Below are 12,964 nucleotides of genomic sequence, written 5' to 3'. Positions count from 1 at the left end.
TTAAAATGCTACTATACCACTAAAGCAGGTTAGTGGGTACATACCGTACAGTGTACTAGCACCACATGCCCTCCCTCGCCAAGATCATCTGAAACCCATTGCTGAATAAGCTCAGTTATTTGTATTCTCTTTTCCATAGACCGCTGGAAATTCACTAGTGCATTTCAAAATGGCTTCCCTTATATGACAAATCCACTACCACTGATTTGCAGGGATTTTGTTATCTGATATTTTTTCAGTAGCATTGTCCCAGCCAAGATCCAGTCTAAACCAGCTCCTGTGTATAGTCTGATCAAATAGAGAAGCAGTAGTGAGGTGGTTTATGAGTAAAGCCCCACACAGGATATGACTGCAGGGTCCCAGACACAGAGGATAAACTCTCAAATATGTCCTGTTCAGGACTACTTATGAGTTACAGACCACTGTGACCTTAGGCAGGGAAACTGGCACTACAAAAAAAAAAAGAGGAAAGGAGAGAGAGCAGGAAGAACAAAGGAACATAGTAAGAGGAGGGGAGAGAAGGAGAGAACAAAATAAAAGGATGGAGACAGAGAGTAAGAGAGGTTTGTTCAGAGGTTGATAAGCTTATATTGAGCAGGGTGGCAGGCTGCGTCTTGTCGGTGGTATAGTCTTGACACATTGCAGGAAACGTATATTGTTCTATACAAGCTGTTTCCCCCTAATAATACGGAGGGAGCAGGGCTGTGGCTGAGGGCAGGGGAACACAATTATATGAAAGGACAAACAATGTAAAAACGGTGAGAAAGTGGCGATCGAAAAACAAATAAACAAATAAAGATCAGGGGGAAAACACAAGAGTCATTAATCATTCTACAGCCGAGGTCTTTTTGTGGCAGATTCTTGGCTACTGCCTCTCTGACTTCAATAGAAGGACTGGTACTCAATGAAGTACCCTAGTCCGTTTAACAGAGGAGAGGTGTTCTACTACCCTAGTCCGTCTAACAGAGGAGAGGTGTTCTACTACCCTAGTCTAACAGGGGAGGGGTGTTCTACTACCCTAGTCTAACAGAGGAGGGGTGTTCTACTACCCTAGTCCGTCTAACAGAGGAGAGGTGTTCTACTACCCTAGTCTGTCTAACAGAGGAGAGGTGTTCTACTACCCTAGTCTAACAGGGGAGGGGTATTCTACTACCCTAGTCCGTCTAACAGGTGAGGGTTATTCTACTACCCTAGTCCGTCTAACAGGGGAGGGGTATTCTACTACCCTAGTCCGTCTAACAGAGGAGAGGTGTTCTACTACCCTAGTCTGTCTAACAGAGGAGAGGTGTTCTACTACCCTAGTCTAACAGAGGAGAGGTGTTCTACTACCCTAGTCCGTCTAACAGGGGAGGGGTATTCTACTACCCTAGTCCGTCTAACAGGGGAGGGGTATTCTATTACCCTAGTCCGTCTAACAGGGGAGAGGTGTTCTACTACCCTAGTCTGTCTAACAGAGGAGAGGTGTTCTACTACCCTAGTCTGGCTAACAGGGGAGGGGTATTCTACTACGCTAGTCTGTCTAACAGGGGAGGGGTATTGTACTACCCTAGTCCGTCTAACAGGGGAGGGGTATTCTACTAACCTAGTCCGTCTAACAGGGGAGGGGTATTCTACTACCCTAGTCCGTCTTTTAGGGGAGGGGTATTCTACTACCCTAGTCCGTCTAACAGGGGAGGGGTATTCTACTACCCTAGTCCGTCTAACAGGGGAGGGGTATTCTACTACCCTAGTCCGTCTAACAGAGGAGAGGTGTTCTACTACCCTAGTCCGTCTAACAGAGGGGTATTCTACTACCCTAGTCTAATAGGTGAGGGGTATCTACTACCCTAGTTCGTCTAACAGAGGAGAGGTGTTCTACTACCCTAGTCCGTCTAACAGGGGAGGGGTATTCTACTACCCTAGTCCGTCTAACAGGGGAGAGGTGTTCTACTACCCTAGTCCGTTTAACAGGGGAGAGGTGTTCTACTACCCTAGTCCGTCTAACAGAGGGGTATTCTACTACCCTAGTCTAATAGGTGAAGGGTATTCTACTACCCTAGTCTAATAGGTGAGGGGTATTCTACTACCCTAGTCCGTCTAACAGAGGAGAGGTATTCTACTACCCTAGTCCGTCTAACAGGGGAGAGGTGTTCTACTACCCTAGTCCGTCTAACAGGGGAGGGGTATTCTACTACCCTAGTCCGTCTAACAGGGGAGGGGTGTTCTACTACCCTAGTCCGTCTAACAGGGGAGGGATATTCTACTACCCTAGTCCGTCTAACAGGGGAGGGATATTCTACTACCCTAGTCCGTCTAACAGGTGAGGGGTATTGTACTACCCTAGTCCGTCTAACAGGGGAAGGGTATTCTACTACCCTAGTCCATCTAACAGAGGATAGGTGTTCTACTACCCTAGTCCATCTAATAGGTGAGGGGTATTCTACTACCCTAGTCCGTCTAACAGGGGAGGGATATTCTACTACCCTAGTCCGTCTAACAGGGGAGGGATATTCTACTACCCTAGTCCGTCTAACAGGTGAGGGGTATTGTACTACCCTAGTCTAATAGGTGAGGGGTATTGTACTACCCTAGTCTAATAGGTGAGGGTTATTGTACTACCCTAGTCTAATAGGTGAGGGTTATTGTACTACCCTAGTCTAATAGGCGAGGGGTATTGTACTACCCTAGTCTAATAGGTGAGGGGTATTGTACTACCCTAGTCTAATAGGTGAGGGGTATTGTACTACCCTAGTCTAATAGGTGAGGGGTATTGTACTACCCTAGTCTAATAGGTGAGGGGTATTGTACTACCCTAGTCTAATAGGTGAGGGGTATTGTACTACCCTAGTCTAATAGGTGAGGGGTATTATACTACCCTAGTCTAATAGGTGAGGGGTATTGTACTACCCTAGTCTAATAGGTGAGGGGTATTGTACTACCCTAGTCTAATAGGTGAGGGGTATTGTACTACCCTAGTCTAATAGGTGAGAGGTATTGTACTACCCTAGTCTAATAGGTGAGGGGTATTGTACTACCCTAGTCTAATAGGTGAGGGGTATTGTACTACCCTAGTCTAATAGGTGAGGGGTATTGTACTACCCTAGTCTAATAGGTGAGGGGTATTGTACTACCCTAGTCTAATAGGTGAGAGGTATTGTACTACCCTGGTATAGCAATCTATTAAACTGGCAAACAAACATAGTGCAAAGGACAACAAGTAAACCCAAGATGAGCAAATCACAGTCAGACATTTTTTTCCCCCTTTAAAAGTCAATTAAATTTATGCTTAGCGAAGGGTAATTGGAAATGCAAAAAAATACAGCTTGGTTCCACGGTTAAATAAGGACCTGTGATAGTGAGTGCCCCCCTCCACTTCCTGCCTATAATGACTTATCCAGGAACTCACTACCATTAGCCTGATACAGACTGTGTCAATTATGCCATCCCTGTTTAATCTGAGTGTGCTGGTAGGCCCATGTGGGAATTCATAAATGTTGTTTGTGGAGGAGCAGCTGAGGTTTGTGTGAAACTGTATGTGAGTTTGTGATGTATTACAGTGCACATCTGTGTGTAGGCTATCTATTCAGTTTATCCTAATTACTTGTTAACTGACAGTTGTTAAGGGAACGCTAAGTGGACCATGGGAACCAATTGGACAAACAGACAGTTTTAAACAGTTGAGCAGGAAAGGGTGTGAGACGTTATCAAAGCATATCGTCTCTCCCTCTCTCACCCCAGCCCCTGTGGCTGTCAGAACACTCACCCTATAGGATAGGGTAAAAGCTATACTGAACAAAAATATAAACACAACACGTAACAATTTCAAAGATTTGCTGAGTTACAGTTCATAAAAGGAAATAAGTCAATTGAGAAATTCATCGGCCCTAATCAATGGATTTCACATGGTGGGTTCCAACAAAGCAGCTGTACAGTGACTGAGTCTGCCATCCTCCACTGGAGCCCAGCTAGGAGAGCCGTTCCAGCCCTGAGTGCCAGGCAAGCCCCACTCCGGCCCCATACAGGCCGGGGCAGAGGCCCCCCCACTGGGGGAAATGACCAATGTCTCGGAGGTCTGAAAGAAGTGCTGGTGGGGGATCTGGGACTGAACATACACTACTAGCTGGGACTGGACTGTCAGTACGGTGGTTAGATAGGGGAAATACAGTACAGAGTAGTTACTGTACAGCTCAGGCAAAACAAAGGGGAAGAAGTTAGACAATAAGATATTCACTGTTGATTATATTGGGTGGATGTCACCAAATTATTTTATAGGATGTACGCACACACACAACGATTCAGCCCTGTCCGGATCTGGTTGCCATCTCTCCCACCAGAGAGAAAGGCACTGTTTGATCCCAGACAGAAATGTAAACAAACAGACTCAAAAGGAGCAGAAACCAAAACATCTAATCATCAGGCAACAGCACAATTGTTGGGTGGGCTGGGTGGGTGGAGAAGAGGGGGATGAGGGAGTGATATCACAGAAGCAGGAAATCCTATTTACACAACCTTATTCTCCTCTGCCTAGAGTGGGCGATATCATCTTAAAACACCTCTCCTGGTGTGTGTGTGGTGTGTGTTTTACAGGGTCTAATGCATGTGAGATGAAAGGGAGCCCAAAGTGTAACCTGTCTACGATAACACAAGGGGTCGAACAAGGGTGTGTGTGTGTGCATATTATGTCAGACCAGACCAAACTGAGAGCGTGCAGGCAGGCAGACACCTGGGTCTGCTCCAATAGGAAGCATCTGGGAGGGGATACTGACCAAGATGTGTGCTTTCTCGCTCTCCCTCTTCTCTCTCCTTCCCTGTCTCTCCCTTTCTTTTCTCTCTCTTGGCTCCATATTTTCTCTTTCTGCACTTCTAAATAATCCTGCTATTGTCTAGCAGCAATCAAGCTGCATCATCACAAATGTACACACACAAACAGGCCAAATGTGCGTATTCACATACAATCACAATGTCCGACTTGGATAGCTGCCTCTGATTATTATTCTATCATCTACGTTGTAATGAATGTTCCATATGGCTCAGGACACAAACAAGAACAGCTAGTGAAGCTGATGCAGCTCACAACATCCTGGCAACAACCTCATCTCACATTCCACCGGTTCCATCATGATATTAGTGAAGGGCCATGCTATGTTTTTACACCTGTGTTTAAAAAGGGATTTAAACCTAAGGGAATGAGGGAAAACTATTGAATATGTGGCATACTTATGCACGTGTGTCCAACTCACCCTCCTCTTAAGGCGGTCTCTCTCTTTCAGTGTGAGTGTGTCAGCCTTAGCGATGACAGGGACGATGTTGACCTTGCTGTGAATGGCCTTCATAAACTCCACATCCAGAGGCTTCAGACTGGACAGATCCAGAGACAGGTAGAAATTTAATACAGATAAATAATAGATAGAAAAAAATAAGTGATTATGTTACCACTACCCAGTCTAAATAGTGGTGTGAAGTAGAAGTGTGTGTGTGTGTTACCCGTGTCCAAAAGGAGAGATGAAGTAGAAGCAGCAGTGGACTCTGTTGTCTACGATGTGTCTGCGGTTCAGGCCACTCTCATCATGAAGGTAACGCTCAAACTGGTTATCAATGTACTGGATGATGGTCTTAAAGCTGAGGACACACACACACACACAGGACACAAACACACATCAAACACAAACCAACCAGAGACATTGTGTGAACTTGAAGACCACCTCCAGAAATAGATGTTGGGTCTTTGTAGCCTTGGCAGTATATACACTGTCTATACTTACGAAGTGGGTGCAACTCAAAAGTCTAAGCTTTTTTTCCTCACCTTTCGTACTTCATCTACACTGATATTAAAACCAGGGATAACAGATAGCAACATGGAGGAAAGGAGACCAGAAAGAGATGCAGCCTATCTCTGCCATCTGACCTGCTTTCTCTGATTACTTCCTGCAGGGCCACTAGGCGTGGTCACATGGTATTTAGCAACAGCTTCCCCCCCAAACAGGAGTAACATCAACACAAAGTCTACTTCCCAAATGGCACCCTATTCCCTGTATTAGTGCACTACTCTGGTCAAAAGTAGTGCACTATATAGGGAATAGGGTGCAGATTACCTCTGACCTATATTCACGTCACCCAGTTGGACCCAGGCAGTGTTGTGGTTCATTCCGTATCAACTCCAGACAACTCAAGCCACTACAGTGAATAAATGCCTTGCCAATTCAACTGAGAGGAATTGAAATTCAATTAAAATGATCCCAACTCTGGATCTTAGCATATCCTGATTACCTGCTACTGTTGCCGCTTTATTGTCACTAACGCCACTGAGCTGCTAACCTGCTCTATTGCACACAACCCTTAGACCACTGCCAGTGGTAACAACCCTGGTTTCTACTTCTATCTTCTTCATCTTTAACTCGGCATTGTTAGCAAAGGACCCGGAAGTAAGCACTTCTCTGTTAGTCTACACCTGTTGTTTACTAAGCATGTGACCATTTTTCTATGTCGACTCTTCCACAGGCATGTCAGGACAATCAACAGGAAATGGAGCTGGGAGGTGGAGGGAGAGAGGGAGGGAAAGAGCCCACACAGTAGCTGAGGGGGCAAGGGAACAGGAAGAATCCCTGTACCTGCCATCATCAACTATTGTACACACTCATACACACAGACACAGCTACACTCATACACAGACATAGCTAAACTCACACACACACACATTCATTTTCTGCCATTGAATTCCTTGGGACACTCACTAGAGTTCCAAACTGCCTCTGGAAGCAACGTCAGCACAAGCCTAAGATCACCATGCAAAATGCCAAGTGTCGGTCAAAAGTAGTGCACTATATAGGGAATAGGTGCCATTTGGGATGCAGATTACCTCTGACTTATATTCACCCAGTGCTACAGACCCTGGTTCGATTCCAGGCTGTAACACAACCAGCTGTGATTGGGAGTCCCATAGGGCGGCGCACAATTGGCCCAGGGTCGTTAGGGTTTGGCCGGGGCAGGCTGCCATTGTAAATAAGAAGTTGTTCTTAACTGACTTGCCTAGTTAAATAAAATAAAAATAAAAATCACATCCCCCAGTTGGACCCAGGCATTGTCGGGGTTCATTCCATATCAACTCCAGACGAATCAAGCCAAAACGGTGAAAAAATGCCTTGTCCAATTCAACTGAGAAGAATTCAAATTAAATTGAAATGGAATGGAATGATGCCAATATCTTTTTATAATATAATCTTTGAGAACTAACAACCACCAAAATAAAAAGCTAGATTTAAAATTAGAACTATTCAGTTGTATTGATTTAGTTATTACATTTGAGCAAAATAACAAAATGTATGGAAATTAGCATTAAAACGTTCCCATTTCCATGGAAGAATATAGAATCGCCGGAAATTAGCTTTAACACTGCAACATTTTCCATCAGGTCCATGGCAAATGTGTAGAATTGCAGGAAATTAGCTTTATTACTACAAAAATGTAGTAGATCCATTTGTAGAATTGCAGAAAATTGGCAAAACAAAAAGATTTCTCTACACCGCCAAGACGGGGGTGCTATTAAAGGCGCAATGCAGAAGTTCTCTCTCAATATCAAATCATTTCTGGGTAACAATAAAGCACCTTACTTTGATTGTTTTCAACAGTCAAAGAAACAAAAATTGTTTCTTAGGAAGAGCAATTTCTCAAGCAAGAATTTTGCTATGACTGTCTGGGAACGGTCTGAGTAGGGAGGAGAAAACTGAAAACTAGCTGTTATTGGTAGAAAGTTATTTTTTACTCTCTTTCTTATTGGTCTATTAACTAATTTACCACCTGGTGATGTCACCAGGAAGGCCAAAACTCCATCCAGCCCTAATTTCAGGCAGTCTTTTCAAACAGCTCTTGCAGTAAAAGGGTATTATCATAATTTTTACAATTCCACAGTATTCTTCCAACCTCAGTGTAGAAAGGTATATAAAACATAGGAAATCACGTTTTTGACTGCACTGGGCCTTTAAATTCAGCAGCGCTGACACGCCGTCGGTGCCCATTGTCATACCCACCACCTAAGCGCCTTTTTGATCCAGAAAAAACCCTGCACACAAACAGACAAAGGGGAGGAGGCTAAGGAAATGGTGAAAGGGTGAATGAAAGATTGGGGAGTTGAGGTAGGAAAGAGGGGGTGGGGGAGGGAGGTGAGAGGGAATTTGAGAGAGGGAGTAAAAGAGGATGGGAGTACAGGAGGGAAAACAAGTGGAGGGGGACTCAGAACAGGAAACAGAACAAAATATGAGAAAACTCCTCTGTTTCTCTGTGAGACAGATCTGTGTGTATGTCTCACCAGCCATACACACCCACCTAGACACCCCCCCGCACCCACCCACACCCACCAGTCCTGGCTGTTGATGGCATCTCCGTATCCTGGGGTGTCGACCACAGTAAGGCGGAGCTTCACGCCCCTCTCCTCAATCTCCACCGTACTGGCTTCTATCTGCACCGTCCGCTCAATCTTCTCTACAGAGGGAGAGATTACATATATAATATTTTGTTTAACACACTAGGTTAAGCGAGAGGTATCCCGGGGGACACGGCCTAATGATAAGTACACTACCGTTCAAAAGTTTGGTGTCACTTCAGAAATGTCCTTGTTTTCCATGAAAACCTACATGAAATTAGTTGCAAAATGAATAGGAAATATAGTTAAAGACGTTGACAGGATTATAAATTATGATTTTTAAATTGAAATAATAATTGTGTCCTTCAAACTTTGCTTTCGTCAGAGAATCCTCCGTTTGCAGCAATTACAGCCTTGCAGACATTTGGCATTCTAGTTGTTAATTTGGTGAGGTAATCTGAAGAGATTTCACCCCATGCTTCACTCCAAAATAGAGTGATAGCCTTCCTTCTTCAAGATCTCTTTTACCCTGTACAAATCTCCCACTTTACCATCACCAAAGAACCCCCAGACCATCACATTGCCTCCACCATGCTTGACGGATAGCGTCAAGCACTCCTCCAGCATCTTTTCATTTTTTCTGCTTATCACAAATGTTCTTCTTTGTGATCCGAAAACCTCAAACTTAGATTTGTCTGTCCATAACACTTTTTTCCCAATCATCCTCTGTCCAGTGTCGATGTTCTTTTGCCCATCTTAATCTTTTCTTTTTATTGGCCAGTCTGAGATGGCTTTTTCTTTGCAACTCTGCCTAGAAGGCCAGCATCCCGGAGTCGCCTCTTCACTGTTGACTTTGAGACTGGTATTTTGCGGGTACTATTTATTGAAGCTGCCAGTTGAGGACTTGTGAGGTGTCTGTTTCTCAAACTAGACACTAATGTACTTGTCCTCTTGCTCAGTTGTGCACCGGGGCCCCCCTCTCCTCTTTCTATTCTGGTTAGAGCCAGTTTGCACTGCTCTATGAAGGGAGTAGTACAGAGCGCTGTACGAGATCTTCAGTTGCTTTGCAATTTCTCGCATGGAATAGCCTCCATTTCTCAGAACAAGAATAGACTGACGAGTTTCAGAAGAAAGGTCTTTGTTTCTGGCCATTTTGAGCCTGTAATCAAACTCACTAATTCTGATGCTTCAGATACTCAACTAGTCTAAAGGCCAGTTTTATTGCCTCTAATCAGGACAACAGTTTTCAGCTGTGCTAACATAATTGGAAAAGGGTTTTCTAATGATCAGCCTTTTAAAATTATAAACTTGGATTAGCTAACACAACGTGCCATTGGAACACACGAGTGATGGTTGCTGATAATGGGCCTCTGTATGCCTATACTAGATATTCCATGAAATGTTTTTTTTTTTTTTGTGTTTTTTTTTAAATCAGCTGTTTCCAGCTACAATAGTCATTTACAACATTAACAATGTCTACACTGTTTTTCTGATCAATTTGAGGTTTATTTTAATGGACATTTCTTTTTTGCTTTTCTTTCAAAAACAAGGATATTTCTAAGTCACCCCAAACTAGTTTAATTACTTTTCACATCAAAGCTTCTGTTCCTTGTGACTCTAAAGCCTGCCTAAGCCAAGCCTCTGGACAAAATATCCAAGTTGAAAACAAACCCAGGCAGCCCCTAACCCCTTCTGCAGATCTTAAGGCACTGGACAGTTGTAAGCACCCTTATGGAAAAAACACATGAATTTCACATGAATATAAGTGATCCAAAAACAAGTTTTCATGTGATATGATCTATGTGACAACATGTAAAACAACATGTGATAACATGAAACTACATGTGAAAACATGTGAAGTGTTCCAAAAATACATTTTCAAATCATGTGTTTTTTTGTAAGATCAATACTGCAAAAATCAACACCATATTGCTTACACCTATGCGATCCCTTCAGAACTACAAACACAAAAGTGGTAGGAGCTGGAGGTTGTTTTCCAGACTGGCAAATAATCTAAATCATGAGGAGGGGATGGGCCTTTGAAAGACTAATACAAACGATCACTCTTAACATTCCACTCCAAGCAATACTATACTGGAGACAGCAGAACAGACATTTCTCCATTATTAGTGAGTGAATGTGAGAGAGTGTGTGTGTACCTGCGGCCCCAGGGATGTATCGCTCTGGGTAGAGGTCTGTCAAAAACAGGCTGTTGATCAGCGTAGACTTGCCCAAACCAGACTCTCCTGCAGAAATAGGGACCGGGCGTGATCATTCTAAGATCTATACCAGGGCTCTGGTCAAAAGTAGTGCACTATATAGGGAATAGGGAGCCATTTGGGAAACAGTCTTCAACTACACAACAGCATTCTGGCACAAAATAACTACTGTGTAGGTGAGTTTCTCTTGAATTGACAATGTTGGTGAATAGGCCATACTCACCAACGACCATGAGGGTGAACTCAAATCCCTTCTTCACTGACTTCCTGTGCACCTGGTTGGGCAGGTTGGCAAAACCCACATATCCTGCCGCCTCGGGGAACTGACAAACACATGGTTATAATGGTAATGCACTATAACTCACTAGGATTTGCATTGGAAGGGTCTTGAATTGTTTCTCTTCCCTTCCCCTCTCTATCTGTGCGGATAATGTTTATTGTCCATCCTGATGCCTAGTCACTTTATCCCTACCTGTATGTACAAATCTACCTCAATTACCTTGTATCCCTACACATCAACTCGGTACTGGTACCTATGTGTATATAGCCAAGTTATCATTACACATTGTGTATTTATGTTATAATTATTTTTCTCTCTGCATTGTTGGGAAAATCCCATAAGTAAGCATTTCACTGTTAGTTTACACAGTTTTTTATGAAGCTTGAGACAATATATCGCTCTCCTCCCTGACATTCTTAACCTCCAGCCTTTAGTAGATGTGTGTGAGAGATGGCTGGTGTAAATTCAGATTAAACGGAGGAGATAATCCCAAAAGCAATAAAGCTGCCGATGAAACAGCTGTGTTTATACAGGATGTCCTCTCTGAGTGCCTGGGTTAGGGCGTGTGCATACTACAGAAGTAGGGGTACACTCACCTTCCCTTTCTCTGCAGACTGAGACATGGTCACTGCTGCTGGTCGCCTGAACCTGCAACCAGAAACATAAATATCATATAAGTCACTCAACACTAACATTAGCCTGGGTGCAAGTCTGTTTATGCTTTAGTAAACTTGCTTTTGTTGTTGGCAAGGTAACAATGTAGCGTTGTTTAAGCGGAAGCAGACTGGCACCCAGGCTCTCTCGCCATCTCTGCTTGAGACAACAACTGTATAAATCACTCACCACCAGGCCTACACTCAACTCTTACTACAGTACTACCTTCAACATGTAGTAGCCACTCTCACCGACATTCTGAATAATGACAGCATCCACACTAGGGCACTCTAAGCTCACATCTAGTCCCTCATGGAAATCCCCATTAACTGTATCACAGTCAACTGATAGAGCAGAAACAGGGCGGACAACAAGTTGGTTCCCAGACCTCCACTAAGAACCAGGTATGTTTAGTTAGGTTCCCGCTGCTTTACTCTATGGCACTACTCGGATGAAAGAGAAATGATCCTGAATGATAAATGATCACATAATTGCCACCAACCTGTGCCCTGCACTGTGTAAAAACATCCCTCCATTTGATCATAACACACTAGGCACTGACTGACAGGTTGTGTGTGATAAAGCAAAAGGGGGAGAGATGGCAAGCACAGCCAGACTACTGAACCCTGTTATGTAACTTTATTTGAAAAACACAAGAAAAGAAATGTAACAAATATTTTTGAGGAGTGTGTGCCATATGACACTTTAATATTGTCTTGAATCCATTAAAGAGTGATGAAGATTTATCTATTGCAGTTTTTGGTTTGAGACCACCTAAAGCGAGACCAATTCAAGACCAAGACCGGAGTAAGACCGAGACCATAAAAAATGTGAGTCCTATTCAAGACCATGTATTTCTGCATTCATATTTTAGAACATATGGATTCTTTAGACATTCAAATAGTGAAAAAATGCATGCTGAGGGAAATAAAGACACTAAAATGTATTACTAACCCAAACATAGTGGGGAACAATGGGCCTTCTATGCCTTCAGAGAAGGGCTAGGAATTTATAAAATAATAAATTATAAGAATAATTATATTACTCTTTTCAATGATGTTCTGATTTAATTGCTTCAGTTAGAAAGGAAAGGGTTAACACTGAAGAGAAAAAATATATCCAATCAGGATCTTTCTTTGCTGGTCTCTGGATACATAATTCTAGCTTGCTAAGTTAGCCATTGGATAGGCCATCAGAAAGGCATCTGCCATTCAACTATATTAGGGCAGAATTTAAGTGACAGTGGAATGAACCAATCACATTGGCTTAATGGGTGGGACTGCTTTTACAAAAACTTATGGAAACGTCTGCCTTCTTGAAGGCCAACAGGTCACTGTGCAATAACGAGCAGTAGTTTTCCCACGGTCTAGCTAGCTAGCTTTTCTTGTCGGCTAGTTTGCAGCGGCTGCAGCAGGTGTTATCTAAGAGGATGTTTTTTTTTCACATTTATTTAACCAGGTAGGCTAGTTGAGAACA

At 43.3% G+C, this 12,964-nt stretch overlaps 1 protein-coding gene across 2 annotated transcripts in view; it reads right to left on the bottom strand.

Annotated features, from left to right (window-relative positions):
• The window catches only part of LOC139389335 (septin-2), a 40,711-nt gene that overhangs the window by 17,613 nt on the left and 10,134 nt on the right, over window positions 1-12,964 (bottom strand). For both annotated transcript variants that reach the window (XM_071136007.1, XM_071136005.1), the window contains exons 2-7: window positions 11,431-11,482; window positions 10,778-10,877; window positions 10,495-10,581; window positions 8,331-8,454; window positions 5,464-5,598; window positions 5,220-5,337 (exon numbers count right to left, since the gene is read on the bottom strand). In XM_071136007.1, the coding sequence (XP_070992108.1) occupies window positions 5,220-5,337; window positions 5,464-5,598; window positions 8,331-8,454; window positions 10,495-10,581; window positions 10,778-10,877; window positions 11,431-11,457 (591 nt within the window). In that variant the 5' untranslated portion in view covers window positions 11,458-11,482. The remainder of the gene's footprint in view (window positions 1-5,219; window positions 5,338-5,463; window positions 5,599-8,330; window positions 8,455-10,494; window positions 10,582-10,777; window positions 10,878-11,430; window positions 11,483-12,964) is intronic.

Source organism: Oncorhynchus clarkii, chromosome 30, assembly GCF_045791955.1.
Source record: "Oncorhynchus clarkii lewisi isolate Uvic-CL-2024 chromosome 30, UVic_Ocla_1.0, whole genome shotgun sequence".
In the NCBI taxonomy this organism is placed as follows: Eukaryota; Metazoa; Chordata; class Actinopteri; order Salmoniformes; family Salmonidae; genus Oncorhynchus; species Oncorhynchus clarkii.
Note: the sequence above shows the minus strand (reverse complement) of the source record. Positions and strands in the feature narration are given on the sequence as shown.